At 45.3% G+C, this 19,759-nt stretch overlaps 11 protein-coding genes across 11 annotated transcripts; 6 read left to right on the forward strand and 5 right to left on the reverse strand.

Annotated features, from left to right (window-relative positions):
* Positions 1-569: 569 nt before the first annotated feature.
* MRF1 (Mrf1p) lies at positions 570-1,772 on the reverse strand (the record flags this gene model as incomplete). Its single annotated transcript, XM_002554570.1, has 1 exon — positions 570-1,772. One exon carries the CDS (start codon positions 1,770-1,772, stop codon positions 570-572), a length of 1,203 nt encoding a protein of 400 aa, XP_002554616.1.
* Positions 1,773-1,911: 139 nt separating this feature from the next.
* Positions 1,912-2,898, forward strand: KIN28 (TFIIH complex serine/threonine-protein kinase subunit KIN28; the record flags this gene model as incomplete). Its single annotated transcript, XM_002554571.1, has 2 exons — positions 1,912-1,939; positions 2,000-2,898. The coding sequence occupies 2 exons, from the start codon at positions 1,912-1,914 to the stop codon at positions 2,896-2,898; spliced, it is 927 nt and encodes a 308-aa protein (XP_002554617.1).
* Positions 2,899-2,909: 11 nt separating this feature from the next.
* KLTH0F09526g (NAD(P)/FAD-dependent oxidoreductase) lies at positions 2,910-4,139 on the reverse strand (the record flags this gene model as incomplete). Its single annotated transcript, XM_002554572.1, has 1 exon — positions 2,910-4,139. The coding sequence occupies one exon, from the start codon at positions 4,137-4,139 to the stop codon at positions 2,910-2,912; it is 1,230 nt and encodes a 409-aa protein (XP_002554618.1).
* Positions 4,140-4,268: 129 nt separating this feature from the next.
* On the forward strand, positions 4,269-5,447 carry MSS2 (Mss2p; the record flags this gene model as incomplete). The annotated part of the gene is made up of 1 exon (XM_002554573.1): positions 4,269-5,447. One exon carries the CDS (start codon positions 4,269-4,271, stop codon positions 5,445-5,447), a length of 1,179 nt encoding a protein of 392 aa, XP_002554619.1.
* Positions 5,448-5,450: 3 nt separating this feature from the next.
* GPI10 (putative glycosylphosphatidylinositol-alpha 1,2 mannosyltransferase) lies at positions 5,451-7,244 on the reverse strand (the record flags this gene model as incomplete). Its single annotated transcript, XM_002554574.1, has 1 exon — positions 5,451-7,244. One exon carries the CDS (start codon positions 7,242-7,244, stop codon positions 5,451-5,453), a length of 1,794 nt encoding a protein of 597 aa, XP_002554620.1.
* Positions 7,245-7,349: 105 nt separating this feature from the next.
* HUL5 (ubiquitin-ubiquitin ligase HUL5) lies at positions 7,350-10,079 on the forward strand (the record flags this gene model as incomplete). The annotated part of the gene is made up of 1 exon (XM_002554575.1): positions 7,350-10,079. The coding sequence occupies one exon, from the start codon at positions 7,350-7,352 to the stop codon at positions 10,077-10,079; it is 2,730 nt and encodes a 909-aa protein (XP_002554621.1).
* Positions 10,080-10,260: 181 nt separating this feature from the next.
* EAR1 (Ear1p) lies at positions 10,261-11,778 on the forward strand (the record flags this gene model as incomplete). Its single annotated transcript, XM_002554576.1, has 1 exon — positions 10,261-11,778. The coding sequence occupies one exon, from the start codon at positions 10,261-10,263 to the stop codon at positions 11,776-11,778; it is 1,518 nt and encodes a 505-aa protein (XP_002554622.1).
* Positions 11,779-12,013: 235 nt separating this feature from the next.
* Positions 12,014-13,468, reverse strand: PHO2 (Pho2p; the record flags this gene model as incomplete). Its single annotated transcript, XM_002554577.1, has 1 exon — positions 12,014-13,468. One exon carries the CDS (start codon positions 13,466-13,468, stop codon positions 12,014-12,016), a length of 1,455 nt encoding a protein of 484 aa, XP_002554623.1.
* Positions 13,469-13,830: 362 nt separating this feature from the next.
* Positions 13,831-15,342, reverse strand: KLTH0F09658g (KLTH0F09658p; the record flags this gene model as incomplete). The annotated part of the gene is made up of 1 exon (XM_002554578.1): positions 13,831-15,342. One exon carries the CDS (start codon positions 15,340-15,342, stop codon positions 13,831-13,833), a length of 1,512 nt encoding a protein of 503 aa, XP_002554624.1.
* Positions 15,343-16,201: 859 nt separating this feature from the next.
* KLTH0F09680g (KLTH0F09680p) lies at positions 16,202-17,710 on the forward strand (the record flags this gene model as incomplete). The annotated part of the gene is made up of 1 exon (XM_002554579.1): positions 16,202-17,710. One exon carries the CDS (start codon positions 16,202-16,204, stop codon positions 17,708-17,710), a length of 1,509 nt encoding a protein of 502 aa, XP_002554625.1.
* Positions 17,711-17,928: 218 nt separating this feature from the next.
* On the forward strand, positions 17,929-19,758 carry CEP3 (Cep3p; the record flags this gene model as incomplete). The annotated part of the gene is made up of 1 exon (XM_002554580.1): positions 17,929-19,758. The coding sequence occupies one exon, from the start codon at positions 17,929-17,931 to the stop codon at positions 19,756-19,758; it is 1,830 nt and encodes a 609-aa protein (XP_002554626.1).
* Between the last annotated feature and the right edge of the window lies 1 nt (position 19,759).

Here is a 19,759-nt window from a genome sequence, read left to right on the forward strand (position 1 = left end):
TGTGCAAACACTGTGGATGTACTACGCTTTTGAGCTAGGCTTTGACAAAAGATTCGGTATGTTAATAGAGTCCATCGTGTATTAAAATCATTATCTAGAACTGAACCACAAAAGATCGGTTTCCAACGTCATTTTGCCTATTTGAAACAATGCTCAATTGGGCACCGCTTATCACAGAGTCTTCCTGTAGTGTAATTTGAAGAGCTATCACGACACTTGGGCTACGTGCCTTGCGATTTTTGAACTTCATGGAGCAAGCAGCAGATAACGCGAATGTTGAAGTCAAACATTCGTGCTTACTATTTTCCTGGTAATTTGACGTAACAAAAGACACAGCGCAACGTTGTTCGAAGAAGTTTCAAGGTCCAGGACACCTATAGCTGGTTACCTACTAGACTGCCCAGTACTCAAATGAAGTAGTTCTGAGCAATTGGGTGATAATTTACCAGCAGAAAGAGTCGCCAGAATTTTTTCGCATCAGCCGCTGTTTGAGACTGGTGATACAGCCGCTATAATGACTTCGGTTTATGCTTCCTTTGCTCGCTAATGTATAAGTGACTATTTACAAGTTATGCCGTTCCTTGAACTTCGACGAGAAGCTCTTTCGCACGCGTATCGCTATCATAGATCTGCATGGCATCGATAACATCATCAAGTCTCTCACCGGCCATGATGCCTTCCATATCATGAAGGTTGAAGCCACATCTGTGATCTGTTATTCTGTTCTGAGGGAAATTGTACGTACGAACTTTATCAGAGCGGTCTGTCGTACTTACTTGTCCTTTCCGAGCAGCTCTAGCCTTTTCCTCTTTAGCTTTTTGTTCAATCTCTGCCAACCTCGCTCGAAGGATTGCGAATGCTTTGGCTTTGTTCTTGTGTTGAGACCTTTCATTCTGCATGTTAATGACTATTCCTGAGGGGTAATGCGTAAGCCTTACAGCAGAATCTGTTGTGTTGACATGCTGTCCGCCCTTTCCGCGAGCACGCATTACATCAATCCTGATCTCATCGGGTTTGAAAGTCCTCTCATATGATTCTGCTTCTTTTTCATTGTCCTCTGCCATCTGAGGAAGAACAACCACTGCAGCAGTTGAAGTGTGCGTTCTTCCCTTCGTTTCCGTAGCAGGAATGCGCTGAACTCTGTGAACGCCTGCCTCAAAGCGAAGCTTATCGTAAGAGCCAGGCTCATCAATACTCAAAATAGCATCGACGATACCGGAGCCGCTCTCGTTTGCTGACTGCGAAATAATGTGATATTTCCACCTCTTGTTGTGTGCATAGTTGATGTACATGCCCAGTAGATCTTGTGCGAATATCATAGCTTCTATGCCACCAACGCCAGGCCTGATTTCTAATATGCATGGCCTATCAGCAAACGGATGAGGAGGCAGGAGCTGCCCTAAAAGTGAGGATGAGGTCTTCTCCAGCTGAGGCCGGATTTCAGCCATCTCTTGTTGGGCTTCATCACGGAGACTGGGATCATCCTTCATCATATCTTGAAGATCTTTCAGAAGCTCAATTTCACGCGAGTACCTGTGAAAAGAATCCACCACTGCGCAAAGCCTGGAAAACTTCTTTTGTCTCTCGACATCGAATGTTCCTTCGCCTTTAGCCATCCATTTTTCGAGAGCTTTTAATTCTTCAGCATATTTCTCGGCTCTTTTGAGTAATAGTGGATGCAGCTCTTGGAATTCGGCTGTCGAGCTTGACTGAAGTCTCACTAATATCCGCGGCAAGTGCAACTTCTTCGCTCTTACAGCTTTCCAAAGCATCAAAGTTTCAAAGGTCTTCAATTACCGTAACCAAGTCACCAATTTATTCACATACTAAGTTCTTTTAGAACATCAAAAACTTGAACAAATTGAGATTCTTTCATTTCCATTATTCTGTTATTTCAAATAAGAAAGGCTCATGATATCACAAGCAGAGTATTCTAAAGGTATGGGGCCAGCTTATTAGGATTTGGTCATCACTGAATGTACTAACATTTCATTTTCAGAGAAAAAGGTCGGAGAAGGTACTTATGCCGTTGTCTATGTCGGCACTAAGCAATCGAGCAACCGAAAAGTAGCAATCAAAGAAATCAAGACCTCGGGATTCAAAGATGGCTTGGATATGTCGGCCATTAGGGAGGTCAAATACCTACAAGAGATGCAGCATATCAATGTCATTGAACTAATAGATGTTTACATGGCTCAAAGCAACCTAAATTTGGTATTAGAGTTTCTTCCGGCAGATTTAGAGATGATTATCAAGGATACCGCTATTCTATTCACTCAAGCCGATATAAAGTCTTGGCTTCTCATGACGTTGAGAGGCGTACACCACTGTCATAGAAACTTCATCCTGCACCGAGACCTGAAACCCAATAATCTTCTGCTGGCACCAGATGGCCAGCTTAAGTTGGCTGACTTTGGACTGGCAAGGAACATGGGGTCACCTCAAGACTTTCTAACTAGTAATGTGGTAACAAGATGGTATAGGGCACCAGAACTGCTATTCGGCGCCAGACATTATACAGGGGCGATCGATATGTGGTCTGTGGGCGTAATTTTTGCGGAGCTTATGCTGAGAATACCTTACCTGCCTGGCAAAGATGACATTGATCAAATTGATGTTACTTTCAGAGCCCTAGGAACGCCAACAGATAAGGATTGGCCTGAAATCTCGACTTTTGGTACTTACAACAAGATTCAATTTTATCCACCACCTTCAAGAGAAGAACTGAGGAGACGCTTTATAGCGGCAACAGAGAACGCTCTTGACTTGATGAGCGGCATGTTAATAATGAATCCTCACAAGAGATGGGATCCTATTCAGTGCCTGACAAACCAATATTTTGTGGAGCTTCCTGAACCTACCACACCAGCTGACTTACCCCAGTTAAACAAGAAATAATGCTTTTCCATTTAGCCGTGGTATAGGCCACATACATGTCTTCCAATTGCCAGGCCCGCAGTAAGCCCAGGGCTCTCGATACCGAGCATGTTAACAAAACCAGGAAGCCCTTTCTCCTCCGATATGTAAAAATCTTTGAAGCTTTTATCCCCAGGGCCAGCTAGTTTGGGCCGGATTCCACTGTATGCTGGCTGTAAGTCATTGAGCTGAATATGCGGGTAGTACCTACAGATAGCTTCATATGCGGCTTTCAAATTGGAGCAACTTACTTCATAATCTGAAGGTGATTCGACGTATTGCAGATCAGGCCCGAATCTCATTTGACCCATAAGATCGATAGTGAGATGTGTTCCTAATGACTTTCCGCTTTTTGGGGGGACTGGGTAGATCAAGCGACGTACCGGAGGTGATGCAGAGCCGCTTAGGGTATAATAGTTTCCCTTGGCAAAATACTGCGTTTTCTGTTTATTTCTTGGTAACAGCATGTTGGCGACTTTATGTGCTTGGAGGCCAGCAGCATTAATTACGTTTTCAACGCGAATTTCGACAGTTTCGTCAGAATTGTTGACGGTTGACTTGCAGAGTAAGGTGTACCCCCTACCATAGTCATATGCCATGTCAATGAGCTCGGTGCCTATTGCTAGTTCTACCCCATTGTTATCCATCCCCGTTAAAAGGTATTGCATCAAAGAATGGGAGTCTATGATACCTGACGTAGGCGAGTTAAGTACGCTTCTGCCCACATGAATTGCAGGCTCGATCCACTTGGTTTTGTTCGCCGGAATCATCTCGACGGGAAGATCCAGGTCGTTTTTAGCTTTGAGATACATAGATTCGAGGTAAGCGTCATCAGCGTCTGTCTGTGCCACAATCCACTTACCGCATTTTGACCAATTGACGCCCGTTTTTAGGGGGAGCAGTTCATTGTAAATTATATTCGATCCTTCGAGGCATAATTTCGTCTTTAGAGATTGTACTGGGTAGTACAAGCCGGCATGGATAACTTCGCTGTTGCGGCTCGAGGTTTCAAGCCCTGTAGAAGGATTCTTTTCAATAAGCAAAACCTTGTTTTCTGATTTCTTGCTTAATTCGTGTGCTACTGAGAGACCAACCACTCCTCCCCCTATGACTGCATGAGAGTAATCCGTTGCTACGTCGAGAGAATTGGTGTACGTTCTTATTGAAGTGCAGCCAGCTTTCCACTGGCGGCTAAGCAAACCTCGCTTAGGAAATTTCAGCATCTATAACCCACGATGACGGTTTTGCTGTCCTCTGAGCTACTTCGGCCGGGTGCGGGAGTAATCGTTCTTTTATGTTTGTAACCTCTTTTTAGTTGATGTAATTTTGAAGATAACAATTTGACGGATCAGATGAGATCGTCCTTGCTCAGATTCGAAGGAACAAATAGCAGGTCCAGTATGAATTCTAAAGCCAGCTTATGCTTCAAAAGGCTTGCAAGTTTCAAGCTACCTAATCGGCCGCCCTTTCATGAGGTTTTCCCGCAAAAAACACTAGTAAATCGAATTCTATTTGAACTCGACAGTAAATTGACATTTCCTAAGCTTTATCCTGTTTATGAATCGATTTACAACAATCTGGGACATAGCGACCGGGAAAACGCGCTTCCAAAGTCTTTCACAGCTTCAGATGTTATGATTATGAAAAAAGTTCTAGAGAAGCTGCGGCATCGCACTAAAAGCACTAACAGGAACTTCATTGCCCTAGAAAACGAGTTACTAGAAAAGGCGGCAGAGATGGGCGACAATGATGCCATCGGGTTACTTGCATATAGCGTTTTGAAAAATCCTCAGAAGAATTCCGCGGAAGATGTTGCACATGCCAAGAGCCTTATAAAACAGCTTTATCAGATGAACCACTCGCTTACCCTAAAACTTACAGGCGATTTTGCTTGGAGATCAGATGATTTTACGAACGCTGAGAGCTATTATAAACGTTTCCTTGAGTTCGAAAACGATACATTCAGAGCAGGCGAAGTTTATGGCCAGCTCGGTATTTTGTACTTAAGAAAGCCTGATCTCAAGGAGGCGGAGCGCTGTTTTTTATCAAGCATCAGTTTAGCACCACGAGAAAATGTTGTTAAGTCGTATTATCATCTTGCACAACTATACATGGAGTCATACCCTCTCAAAGCCAGGTCTTTAATGGAAAGTGCCGCAGCCGAAGGGTTCAAGGAATCCTTTCAGCTCTTGGGATTCTTGGAGATGAACTATTTTCAAAATTATGCAAAATCACAACAGTGGTTTAAATTAGGAATGGAGTTGTTCGAAGTTGATTGCTATATTGGATACTTCGACAGCTGCGTCAAAATGCAAAAATGGCACTTGGCCAAAAAGTGTTTGGAGACTATGCACTTGTTGGTTCAAAAAAATACAGCTCAATACCCAGCTTACGAAACCTTTTTGAAATCTCGCGAAGACAAAATTGAGGCTTTGAAATTACATTCCACAAATCCCCACATTGAAGTCAGCAAATATGCAACTCAAATGAGAGGTTCGCCAGCAACCAAAAGAAACACGTGGGGGCTGTAGGATTTATACCCAGGGCGGCTTATGGTACACAATTATGTCTCCTGATCTTCTCGAATCCCAATGCTTCAATGAGTTGAAAAATCTCTTTTCAACAAGGTAACCACTATCCTCAAGAAATTTATTCATGAACTCCTCGTCGAGATGTTGAAAAATCACGAGGTATTCGGGCCATTCATGAGTATATACCTTGCCGGGCGAGCGCAGCTCTTTTCTGAAAACTGGAGGAAAATTCTTGTACACAAACTTGGGGATGTTCTCATATAAGTAGTCGCTTTCATCCATGTAGTCGGAGAGCTTCTTCTTTCCTTGTGGGTCGTTCAACAAGTAGAGAGGTGGCTCGCAGGTTATTGACCACAGATCTCCGATATCTTTCCGGTGAATATGAGATTGCCATGGGGTCGAGTGGCAAGGCATTATAAAGCCCACACTCTGTACTCTTGGAATATTGTGCAAGTACTTTGTTACTTCAATTACACCAACCTCTTGAAAGGACAGGATAGCCAATGCGGAAAAGATTGATATAAAGGGCACGGCCCATAATATGCTCTTCAATAAAGCGTTTTTAACCTCTTTTATCTTGGGGATCAACCGGCCCAAGGCTGCACTGGAAAACAAGGTCAAAAAAGGCTGAAGGGTATAGAGAAACCGAAATTCCTTGTGCGATACTGCAGAAAACGCAAGTACGTTAATAATAACAATTACTCGAATTTGTGTTACTGTATTACCCAGGAAACCAATGGTTTTTTTAAAGTTCATAAAGAAAAAGCCATACGCAAACAAAGGAATTGAGAATCCTAAGATTAGTGGTAAGGTTTGTAGCAGGTGGAAATGCCAAGGGGCTGTCCCGTAGAAGCTTGACAGAGCGCTTGTGTAGTTGAACTTGATGAATCTGTAGGCAGGGACCGACAAATGACCGTAAAAATAGTAATCAATCCCCAAATTCAATATAAAGACCTGGAAGAAAACAAAAAATAACTTGCGTCCAAGTCTCAGTAGGTTTTGGGTATCATTTCTGAGTGTTAAATTCAGTACAGTGTAAGTTCCAAGAGGAACCCAAATTAGAGCATTAGTTGGTCTTTGAAAGCACAAAAGAATGCCAAGGAAAAGGCTCACCGTAAAATCTCTACTACTGATAGTTTGGCCCATTGACCAATCCCAGTAATATAACGCAATTGAAGTCAATGCCATTTCAAAGGTGTTGGCGAAAGTTCTTGTAATCATGAAATAGTTAAAGAAGTTGGTCAAACTTAAAATGGAAGCGGCGATTTTGACGTGGGCTTTGTTGCTAACTTTGTCTTTCTCATCTCCATTAAAAGCCCTAGAAAGTACCTCATCAATGAAGTCGATCATGTACCATTCACCCACAGCAGCAAGAAGAGCCATAAAAATCTTTGGGGCCCACAAAACACCTTGGTACTCCAAAAACTCTTGAATCTCTCGAGGAAATTGCTGCATCTCAAATGCCATCTCCCATCCAAGGTCTGAGTTTGGCGCTAAATAGTGTACTAGGGCCGCAAAGCTGTTGGCAGCCATATATACAATACCTGATGCAAACTTGGAAACAGCTCCAACCGTACGGTAAACTAGCTCGAATATAAATGGAATCGCATAGCTTCGAAGGCCGAACTTCCACTCCCACGTTAAATCACCATAACCAAAGGCCATGTAGTGGGCTGGCTCTAAACACTGCCAAAATTCATCCGGCTGGAAAAACGACTGAACGAAAAAGCAGTTGATTAGTCTAAAGAGAATCAGCACATGCCTAAGAGAGACTTTCTGATGCTCCTTCGGCGCCATATCAAAGGTTCTTTTCGTTAGTGTTGATTTTAGGTACTAATTCTAAAACACACATATAACAATTTTAGACTTCAAAGGGTTATCATATCACTACATGAAGCTACAATGCTGAACTTCACAGGGCAAACAAAGCGCCGCAATGTTAACTTGGGAAACAGATCTGGAAAGTCAAAGCAGGATCTCTTGATTAACGCCAAGATAGAGCGGGAAAAAAGGGCGTTGGCGCGAAGAAATGAAGAGAATGCCATCGTCATGCAGAGTGCTATTCGAAAACATCTTAGCAACAAAAAAACTTTTGGCATTCTAACGAAAGACATAACGCGGACTAAATCACTCAGTTTGGCTATCGCGTACCCTACCGCGATACTCAATATCATGGGTTCAGAAGTGCTGTCTAAAGTGTTAACAGGCCTTTCTAACGATGGAGATCTTTTGCTTAACTTGCGACTTATCCGTATCATTCCTGAACTAGGATATCAGGAGTACTCTAAGGAATTTCTAATAAGTGTGCTTTCACGATTGTCTCCTTTAAACCAACTCCAAAAGGAATTTGTTGACGCGGTCGTCGTCTTCTTGGAGACTGCTTGCTACGATCTACCCAAAGAAGTTCTGATTAAAGTTGTTCAACTGATCAAGGCCTTTGGCGCTGATCAAACTCAATATGTTGCATCCGTTTATGGCGTTTCAATGCAGCATGCAAGAAACAGCAACAACATTAGACGCTTTCTACAGTGCTTAGGGCCTCAGTGTTCCCCTAGATTCCTGCCTACAGACGCAGTAAGCAGCAATTTGGTAGAAAACCTCGCATATATTCTCAACTCAACAGAAAACATTGATAGCGCGGCTTATTGCCATCAAGTTCTTCTTTGTGTATCGAACATGGAACTGGGGTCCTTGTCGGGCTGCGAGAACTTTGGCAAGCTTTACAATAGAGAATTTGTGGACTTTATAACAAGTTCGGATTCTGAACAACTTTTCGATAAGATGAGCGTTTTCGTGAAGCACGCTCCTAGCGTTGAGAGCAGGAATAACATTTTGGTATCGCTGATTGCGAAACCCGGTTTCCTAATGAAATCACACCAGCAAGCCCTGGGAGCGACTACTAACAGCACAGCAGCATCCAAGAAGATTTATCTTTTAGTTGAACTTCTCAATGTTTTCTTGTCAGTTGCCAGCGACTTTGAAATACTAAGAAACACTGATGTATTTCCACTTGAACTTTTGAGAAGAACCACGGACTTCTTAAAAATGATTTGCTTCGAGAGCATGTGGAATGAAAGTGGGCCATGGCAAGAGCTCCCTGATTCATTTTTGAACACGCTTAAAAAGATCCACTTACGGGACTCCAGGCTCCATTTTTGCTCACGTAAAAAGGATGCAGACTATTGGAGTATAAGCGATGGGGAATTCTTGAACGTTAACATTACCAAATACATCGAAGATTACGAGGCATTCTACAGAGAAAAATTACATTCATCACAAAGTGAAGAAGATGAGGCAGAGAACTTCAACCTGCTTGAAAGAAAAAGGGACATACGGCAGGAGTTTTTATCTCACCTGGAGCTTTCGTTCTCTAACCGCCCATCTACACGACAGTTTCGTAAACTTGGCATCCTAACAAAGGCACCCTTTTTTATTCCTTTCCGTCAGAGAGTTGAGTGGCTTTATTTTCTTATATCGCTAGATCGCAAGCGTTTGGCACTCGAGTCAAATGGCATGGGAGGCCTTTTTCCCGCTTGGAATTCCGGCTCCGGTTCTGATAAACAGAATGCAACTATATCTCGTGAGCATCTGTTAGAAGACGCGTACAATGCATACAACCCTATCGGCGAAAGCTTCAAGTCTAAACTCTCAATTACCTTTGTTAATGAGTTCGGCCCAGAGGCCGGTATTGATGGCGGCGGAATCACGAAGGAATTTCTTACGAGTGTTACGGGCGAAGCTTTCAAGATTGATAAACACAAACTATTCAGGAGCAATAACAATCATGAAATATACCCAACAAGCAACTTGACAAGTGCTCAAAGTGTGAAGTTTTTGTGGTTCCTTGGCAAAGTCCTCGGCAAGTGCCTGTACGACCATGTTTTGATAAATGTGACCTTCGCAGACTTCTTCTTGAAGAAACTGCTAAATGTCAACAATGCTAACTCATCTTTTGATGACTTAGCTAGCTTAGATTCGGAGTTATATTCCAACCTTGCAAAGCTATCGGAAATGAACGCGGAGCAATTGCAGTCGCTGGGACTTCGGTTTGAAGTGACGGACGAAGACACGCTTGAAGCTGTGGACTTAATGCCAAGTTGTCCCGCTTCATTTGTCACTAAATCCAACGTTTTGCAGTACCTTTTGGCGGTAGCTGATTATAAACTGAATCGCAAGCTAAAAACGGGGTCTCGAGCCTTCGCTGGAGGACTCTATACGATGATACCTCCTCATTGGATAGAAATGTTCAACTCGGTGGAGCTTCAAATGCTGATATCTGGAGGCGACAAAGACATAGATTTAGCGGACCTCCGCAAGCATACTGAATACGGCGATTACAGTGAACAGCACCAAACTGTGCGCGATTTTTGGGAAATATTAGAGGAATGCACCGCAGAAGAGCGTTTAAAGTTCATCAAATTTGTGACTTCAGTCCCCAGGGCTCCACTTCAAGGCTTTGGCTCTCTCAACCCGCTCTTTGGAATTAGAAACGCGGGCAGAGAAACTGCTCGTTTGCCTACAGCATCTACATGCGTCAATCTTTTGAAGCTCCCTGACTATAGAAATAAACAGCTTTTGAAGACCAAGCTACTTTATGCCATCAATGCAGAGGCCAGATTTGACCTTTCGTAGTCATTGCATGAACCAAGGCTCCTGCCAAGATTCAATCAACTAGCGCCGAACTTATAACCATAGTTATCATAATTAACGTCTCAAGGCTTATACTTTTGATTTCAACGATATTAGAATTAGTTATCTTTATTTGTCGTTCCAAAACTCTTGAAAGCGCTTTTATTCCGGGTTCTCAGCGGCCATGTTTCTAGCAGAACTTCTTCGAAAGCATCTCGGAGTCGTTCTCCTTGGTGCTTTGTGGGTTAGACCGTCAGCTTGCGGGTATGTTCCCGAGAGATTTGAAGAGCAACATTATTTGGGGTCGGAACCGTATGACGATGGATATAAGAACGATTTGGATATAGACTTGATGCTCTTCAGCCTGGCTTTCATGGTATCGTGCTATTTTGTGCTAACCTTGGTGTATTTTGCGGTCAAGTTTTTCCTTAGACGGTACTTCCGCTCTGGCATTGCATTAAGTGGCGACGGCGAAGGTCATGTTATTGGACCAGCTGTAAATGCCAGGTGGCCCAGCCCTTTAGACGATGTAAACGCTGTGAGGGACAAGTTGGCTGCGATGTCGCCAGAAGAGCAGTTTTATTACAAGCAGGGTGAGGAGTTCATCAAGCAAAACCCTCCTCTGCTCATACCGGATCAGCTTCCTGGTGGATCAAATACAGTCGACCCCATAATTAATGAGCACACATTGAGGTTCATCGATGAGGAAGGCGCTCATGCGTGGGAATTCCAACCAGATCCGAAGCTTCCCAACGATAGTGTCCTTGTGGAGAACAAGACCGAAATCACATTTTTGAACTATAACTATGATGTATCGGTGATGACAAATCTTCCTATTCCACGTTTGAATTGGGTTTATTACTGCGAATTTAAAATCTTTGAGCTAAACACTGCAGGCAGTAACAACAACAATCATCTTTCTCAGAATGAGTTAATATCGTTTGGCTTATCGACTAGTCCCTACCCATATTTCAGGTTGCCAGGAAGGCACCATCACTCCGTTGCTTATGACTCTACTGGGGCACGTAGGTTCAATGATTCTTTTGAGCTGTCCGCCGAGCTTTCTTCGATATTCCCTTCATGCGAAAAGGGTGATGTTATTGGCATAGGGTACCGAACAAACAGTGGAACGATCTTTTTTACGCGTAATGGTAAAAAGCTTAGCGAAAAGTCGATTGGAGGGCACATTAAGGGCTGGAAGTTCAAATATATATATCCAGTTGTGGGTTCGAATATTCCATGCAAAATCCACGTTAATTTTGGAACCTATGGTTTTGTCTATATTGAGGCTAATGTTAAAAAGTGGGGGTATGCCAAGTCGCATGGTCTCAAGCTTCCACCACCTTCTTATGAGGATTATGGACAAGATGTGCTTCTCGAAAGTAGCTATGAAGATGATGCGACAGACAACGAAAGCATATCTACTACCGATGGCGACATAATTGACAACGAAGGACATCTGTTACCCCCGCCTCCTGGCTTTGAATTTAGTGTTTCGCCGCAGCCATCTGACGCAGGCCAATTTACGTTAAACTCTTTGCCTGCAGAACCTCCAGTATATGCGTCTGATAATCAAATAGACGGCGAGGATAATGAGACTGCTGAGCGGTTAGAACATATTGTTCGAGACTCTGACATACGGGACAGTGCTTATCCCGGAAATGAATTGGGAAAGAATACAATGGCTAATCAGTTTTTGTAAGGTTGATGATTTACGCTTGTATCAGGAGCGCGAGGTGTGGTATAACTTCTAAGTGCATTAAGTAAGTTAAAATATGATAATTACGCCTGTTGCAAGCCCGATGCAGGTATTTGCTAGGAGTAAAAGCATCGCGTAAGCGACCTTTAATTATTTACATCATTTAATCACAAGATTATGCTACAAAACTGCGATAGTAAAATTCTCATAGAAGGGCTCATGATATGCATTGAACTGCCTAAAAGTAGCTTTGACCGTTCTTGGTGTTGTTATTATTCTGATCTTCAAAAATCAATAAGTTGTTGAGACCGCTCTGCTCCTCGTTACCCATTTCCGCATGCGACCTCAGAAAGTCTGGTGTCCTAGGCACACCAGATTCTGTATACTGTGGCGATCCGTGATCGTTGCCAGCTGCTGGTGCCGCATGCTGAGTGAAAGGATGTGTTTGATTTGCATTAGAATGCGCAAACTGTGAAGTATTTTGTTCCCCCATTCCATAGAGCTCTTCATGCTCGTTAAAATCATCGAAAAATGGCTGTTGCCGAGGACCTAGCGACTGCGGCTCTGGATGGAGAATTAAATTTTGTGCGTCGGAAACATTCACAGATCCTTGCGAACCCGAGTGTGAGGTATGCGATAGAACGCTGTTTCCGCTATTATGGTCTTGTATCGTTGAATTCATGAAATTCAACGAATTTCCCAAACCGGTTATAATGTGTGGAATATTGGAGCCCCCTGTGTAAGCTTCACTGACTTGTCTCTCTTCAGAAAAGTCTTCGCAAATGGACCACTGATTAGCAGAAAACTGATCAGCACCATCAGAAAAGTAAACAGCAAACGTTGGGGCTTTCGATACATTGAGTCGCAGCTCGCAGACCTTGTCTTGCTCAGCTCGTACTGCGTCTTCCGTTGCCGGGTCCTCGTTTTGAAGCGACTCGGGGGCGACTGTAAGTGAGCAGTCGACAACGGTCGCAATAGGAAAGAAAATGCGAAACAGTATTTTGGTGTTGTTCGCTATGGCGCTGAAAAAGTAGTTTATTTCATGGTTTTTCTTTGAAATTAATACCATTAGATCAGTCGCGTTTGCCATTATCTCATTGATCGAAATGGGGGAGAGGTTAGACAGGCGTTTTATGGTACTAAGGTCGTCTGCTTTTAAGTTCCCACTCTTCAAACGTTTCCAGCTACCAACTGTCAACGACTTAACATCAATGAAACAATAGTTGGGGTTAATATCGAGGGGAATTCGGTCGAAGTCTGAAGCAAGGTATGAGTTGCCAGGCACGCTTGTCTCCACGGCTGTGGGCTTGGCAATACGATCCGTTTTACGGTGTTTGGCGCGCCTATTCTGGAACCATATTCTGACATTTTTTTCGGGCAGCCCTGTGAGCTCTGAGATTCGCTTCCTGTTTTGTGCATTAGGGTTTGGGTTTTCTTCAAATTCGCGCTTCAAAATATTGAGTGCTTCACCAGTTGCCCTGGTACGCTTGGTGCGGGGCCTTTCGTCCCTATTTTGGTCGGAGTGGGCTGGTGCAGCCCGCGAGCCCGCTGTACCGTCCTTTTGGGCTCCGGTTTGCGCCGCGTTTTCACTGGCTTCCGAACCCGACTGTCCGTTCTCAAACGTATTCTGAACCTCGTACTGGGGCTGAAACTGAGGGTTGAACTCAATCCCGTTAGCTTGATATTCCTCCATTCTTGTTGCTTAAACGCTCTGTGAAGTACCCGTTTTCCCAGTTTATACTATGACTAGACCTGTTCAAGAACAGAGTGCAGCTCTTCAAGCTCTAACAGTGGCTTTTCAACTAAGGATCTGCAACCCTTTTCTCTCTGTTAATGTTTATAGAGAAGTTCGGCGATTCTTGTAGTGCTTTCGTTTTTTAGTTATTCAAAAATCCTTTAGTATTTAGTGACAAAAGATAAACCATCTGTTTAACGACCGATGATTGACAACGACTTAATAACAATCTTAATCGAAGAAGGGACAAATATTGCTTTGGTACGAAATCTTTTTGGGGGCGTGTTCCCTTATTTAATGCTACGTTAAGACCTATTCATTTACAGTTTGGTGCCGAGGTTGACGTAGACAGCCTTCACGTTCGTAAAGTTGGACAAGCCATACTCGCCCAGCTCTCTACCGTAGCCACTCATCTTGATGCCACCGAATGGGCATGCAGGGTCTAGCTCGTTAGATGAATTGATGTAACACACGCCAGCCTCCACCTGAGAGGCGAAAGTGTGAGCGCGAGTAATGTCCGCGGTGAAAACAGCCGAGGCCAGTCCGTATTCGGTGTCGTTTGCAAGTTTTAAGGCTTCATCATAGTCGGAGAACTTGCCGACAACAATAACTGGGCCAAAAATCTCCTCACGGGCGACGGTGTTCGTGGGCTCAATGTCTGCGAGAATGGTAGGCTTAACGAAGAATCCTGACTTGTGCTCTTCGGACTGCGCAATGGAGTCAGGAAGTCCCTCACCGCCCAATACCACACGAGCTCCCTCCTCAATACCCTTCTTGATGAGGGACTGGATGCGCTGCTGCTGTGTTTTGGAGACTTGAGGCCCGATCAAAACTTCAGGGTCAGATGGGGGACCGACCTTGTACGTCTTGTCGACGTGCTCTGCCAGCGCGCTCAAAAACTTCTCGTAAATCGAGTCTTGCACGTAACACCTGGAAGTCCCAGAGCAAATCTGGCCCATATTGTAGAAAATGCCTGCCGCGGTCCACTTAACAGCCTGGTCGAAGTCCGCGTCCTCGAAGACGACATTGGGGGACTTGCCACCACACTCGAGCGTTAACGCCTTCAAGTTAACAGCGGCAGTCTTCTGTATGATCTGGCCCACGGCAGTGCTGCCGGTAAAGGCGATCTTGTCAATGTCGAGGTGCCTGGCCATTGCGTCACCGACCTTGGCACCCGTGCCGGACAGCACGTTGAAGACACCGGCTGGGAATCCTGCCTCGATCACCAGCTGTGCGAAGTACAAGATAGAAAGCGGCGTCTGTTCCGCACTCTTGAACACGGTTGTGTTGCCAGTCGCGATAGCAGTCCACTTCCACGCCATCATCGCCAGAGGGTAGTTGAAGGGGATGATGCACCCAACCACGCCCAGAGGCTGGTGCGTTGTGTAGGTGAGTCTACTGGGGCTGGGCGAGTAGGACTGGCCCTGCGCCTTGTCGACCCATCCAGCGTAGTACTTGAGAATGCCAGCCAAGCCCAGGATGTCTTCCAGGGCGTTGGACTCCAGCGGCTTGCCGCTGTCCAGCGACTCGACCTCCGCGAGCATTTGCGCGTTCTCCTCTACCAGCGAGGCGAGCTTGAGCAGCAGGTCACGCTTTTCTGGTGCCGGCGTGTCTCTCCACGCAGGGAACGCCTTGCGTGCCGCGGCGACCGCGCGGTCCAGGTCCACTTTCGCGTCTGCGGCCTGCACAGCGGCAATAACCTTGCCTGTGGAGGCGTCGATCGACTCGATTTTCTCGTCGCACGACGAGTCCACGAACTCGTTGTTGATGAACAGGCCTAGTGGCTGTTTGTAGGTCTTCCCAGAGGGCAGCTTGACTTCTGCGAACGACATATTTTGGTTACAGTGAGTATGCTTGTAATGAATGCTTGGTCTGCGGCTTAGTTCTTGCGATGCTGCAGTCGATGCTTTGTTTTCGATGTTCGCCTTGGTAATGTGATACACTAACTCTTCGACGAGTTTATAGCAACTTTTCAACGGGTTCTCGAGACTCCAATTATTAATTTAGAGCTTTGCACGCAAATTATATCGTCCGGTGCACCTTTCCTTCTTAATTGGTTTCCAAATTCAACTATAAAGCATCGTCCGAACTCTTCATAGCCGCTTTTATCCACTTTATATACCCAGCTATAAATCGCCCTTACTTTCCATCTAAGCGCTTAACAGCGAAAATCGTACGAAACTCACCGATAAGCGATAAGCGAAATTCAATACCCGACGCGATAAGCGCCTATTGAGGCGATAAGCTAAAGAAGCGCTCGAAGGCGGAACAACCATTCCAACACACGTTGGTGAGATCAGAGCGGATTCGTGGGGCGTGCAGTTCACAGCGAATGCAGGGTACCCAAGATAGTGTTCATTGCGTCTCGAGAAATGGCATTGTCTGGAAGTGCCCCAGCTGTCGTCGTTCCGTATAAGTGCGAGCGGAATTCAGCCATCATTTGGGGCCCCTGGGTCCAGATAAGACCAACTTGCGTTCGTAAGCGGGCGGAAACCTTTTCTACTGCCACGTCGTTCCCTGGACCGTCTTAATTTGATAGGCGAATGATAACATTTTTTCGTGCTTCCCCTATGATTTAAAAAGGGCACCCGTGGCGAAGTCAGTTTCTAAGGTCATACGACCAAACCGCCATACACAATCCGACTGCAGCCGGCAGATCAGATTTGTCGTTTCCCATAGTTTACCTAGAAAATGTCTCTATTCACCGAAATCAGCATTCCTCAGCTCAACATCAGCTACAAGCAGCCCGTTGGATTATTCATCAACAACAAGTTCGTAGAGTCCAGCGAAAATGAGCAAATCGAGACTGTGAACCCAGCCACGGGCGAGGCAATCACGAAGTTCCACGCGGCCTCCGAGGCCGACATCGACAAGGCGGTGGCAGCGGCGCGCGAGGCGTACGAGAGTACGTGGAGTAAAACTTCGCCAGAGGAGCGTGGCGTGCTGCTTGGGAAGCTAGGTCAGCTCATAGAGCAGGAAAAAGAGCTGCTGGCAGCGATCGAAACGGTGGACTCGGGCAAGCCCTACTATACCAACGCGCTGGGCGATCTCGAGCAGATCTTGCAGCTGACGCGCTACTACGCAGGGGCGGCGGACAAGTTCACGCAGGGCAAATTACTCCCGGTGAGCAGTGACAAGTACGCTTACACCGTCAAGGCGCCATACGGTGTGGTGGCGCAGGTAGTGCCCTGGAACTACCCGCTGGCCATGGCGAGCTGGAAGATGCAAGGCTGCCTTGCGGCCGGCAACACGATTGTCATCAAACCCGCGGAGAACACCTCGCTATCGCTCCTATACTTCGCGCAGCTGGTCGAGAAAGCAGGCTTTCCACCCGGCGTAGTCAATGTTGTTCCTGGCTACGGAGGCGTCGCGGGATCTAGGCTGGCAGCCCACCCCGATGTCGACAAGATAGCCTTCACAGGTAGCACCGCAGTAGGCCAAAAGGTCATGGCCGCAGCTGCCATGTCCAACCTGAAAGCGGTCACCTTGGAGTGCGGCGGAAAATCGCCCGCGCTTGTGTTTGAGGATGCCAATCTCGACGAGGCAGTCAAGTGGACCGCAGCCGGAATCTACTACAACTCGGGCCAGAACTGTACTGCCAACTCCCGTATTTACGTGCAAGAATCTGTCTACGAGAAGTTCCTACTTAAGTTTACTGCTCACGTCCAGGAGACATGGAAATTCGGCAAAACTTCCGATCTCTTTGACCAAGAGTGCACAGTGGGGCCAGTCGTTTCAAAAACTCAGTACGAGAGAGTGCAAGGATACATCGAGCACGGCAAGTCCACTGAGAAACTAAGCTTGAAGCAGATGGGCCAACCATCGGACTCTAAGGGCTACTTTATCACGCCCACTATCTTTATTAATGTTCCTCAAGACTCCAAGCTTAACCAGGAGGAAATCTTTGGGCCTGTGGCTGTCATTGCGAAGTTTAAAGACTACAAAGAAGGTATCGCTCTTGCCAACGACACTAGCTACGGACTTGCATCTGCTGTTTTCACGGAAGACATTCGTAAGGCAAACTACTTCGCTCGCGACATCAAAGCCGGGACCGTTTGGATCAACTCGTCCAACGACGAGGAGGTTAGTGTTCCTTTTGGTGGTTTCAAGATGAGCGGCATCGGCCGTGAGCTAGGTGAAAGTGGTATGGACGCATATTTACAAACGAAAGCTGTTCACGTTAACATTTCTAAATTGTGAAGCATTAGTGTATTGAGTCATGCAAAGCTTAGTGCTGACGTTGTTTTAGCTTTATGTAAGTATCAAGTATGTCAGGTAAATGAAACTCGATAAGCCCAAACTTTTTATCTGCTTGGAGTGACAGGCTCCGATTTTTAACAATTCAACGCTCGTGACTTCATTTTTGAATAGTTATCATCGGCTTGGATACTTTGGTTTGATTAAAGCCGCCTGTTGACATGCTTCCTCAGTCGCGGCCTGTTAAATCCAAAAACCCTTGTTCAGTGTGCACTAAACGCAAGGTTAAGTGTGACCGGCTAGTGCCTTGCTCGAACTGTGTAAAGAGAGAAGAAGAAGAGCGTTGTATCGCCTCTTACAGGACCAAACTCGACAGAGCTGGAGACCTCCTGTCTGAGAGCAAGCATGAGTTCTTAACAACGTGGCAAGCATACGATTATTGGGTATTTGGGATTGGCATTTTCCAAAATGGTGCGTTGAACAAAAAGCGTTCTGTTGACAGCCGGAGTTTCGAAGAAGAAGAAGAAGAGTCAAGTTACTGGAGGGACGGACTTAACATGGATACATCGTTTAAATTGCTTGACTTCGCCATCGAGAATCTTGGGTCGCTCTTTTTCGGTTGCGTGAGTGATGTCGGTGAGCTGTATTTCAAGCTGGAAGAGTATTGGGGAAGATTAAATGATACACAAGCAGCGCCAACAACTGATAGCTTATTTTCAAGCGCTATTTTGTGGTCAATCTTTACTATGGCTATTTTCTACATGCCTATAGAGCTGCTGGGAAAGTATTTCCCGTCTGAACAGGTTGCGAGACTTTATGACAGCACACCAGAACAGGCATTGACTGAGCGGCTCCGAATGAATCTCTTCGAAGGGTTCTATCGAACGACAGTGAACCAGCTCAAGAAGGCAGATTTTCTGAGGAATCCAGTAGTTGAAACTATCCAGACCTATCTAATTCTGGCTGCCACCCCTTTCCCAGCGCTTGAACCGTCTCTGGCAAATAGCTTACTAACTCAATGCCTTCACCTCGCGAAATATTGGAGGTTAGATCAGTTTAGGCCCTTGGTTACTGATACACCAGACCTTAGACTTACAAAAGTTGTATGTGAAAAATTGTGGTATCGGTTGTGTGTCCAAGATTTTTGGCAGTCCGGCCCGAACAAGCCCTTGTCAATACATGAAGATAACATTTCGCTACTAAGTCATGCAGCATACCTAATGGACCGGCCGAATGTCGATGTCTACCAAAGCGAAGACACGTTTGAAGCCTTAATTTGGAAAATAGTATCTCTTGATAGGGACCTCGAGAAATACTTCATTACTACATCCAAGCCCCCACTTAAAACCATTGATGCCATACAGCGGCAGATTGATATTTTCTCACAAAAAATCAACTCGACTGATGCTCAAGCTTCGACAACGGCTAGGTGCGACAAATTCTTAGCTGGATTTTTGCTCAATTTCGTCAACTGGAAACTGAGCAACCTCAATTACATATACTATGACCCGCACACTGGGGCTGCCAGGTTGAACCACTACACCACAGTGCTGATAGCTCAAGTCTTGCACAACATAAAGAATAAGCTTGATTTCTATAATCGAATGCCACTTGTTCTACGAATAATTACGAAGCTCATGACCTTCCACACCTTGTGTAATGTCTATGATGATTCTGCCACCAATGAGCAATTAGCACTTGACTTATCAGAGGTATTTGCGGGTCTTGGGGAAGTGTCGAGCTCTCTTACAACTCCAACGTCTAAACTATTGGACAGGGTGAGAAAGCTCAAACCTATTTGGCGCAATGTTCGCGTTGTAGATAGTGAGAGTTCTTCTAACCACCCCGTGTTCAAAATTCTGCAGGATGACATCGTCTTTCTTAGAGACAGCTGCACTAAAAGGCTCCCAAAGTTTTTGGCTGCTCATAGTTCGAAGGATAGATTGGATGACGGGTTAGAGGCGGAGCCGCAAAGCCGAGAATTTTTGCAAATTGTCGCCAACTTTGAGAAGTCCTACCCACTCAACAAAATATTGAATTTATGCGACTAAA

Source organism: Lachancea thermotolerans, assembly GCF_000142805.1.
Source record: "Lachancea thermotolerans CBS 6340 chromosome F complete sequence".
Classification (NCBI taxonomy): domain Eukaryota; kingdom Fungi; phylum Ascomycota; class Saccharomycetes; order Saccharomycetales; family Saccharomycetaceae; genus Lachancea; species Lachancea thermotolerans.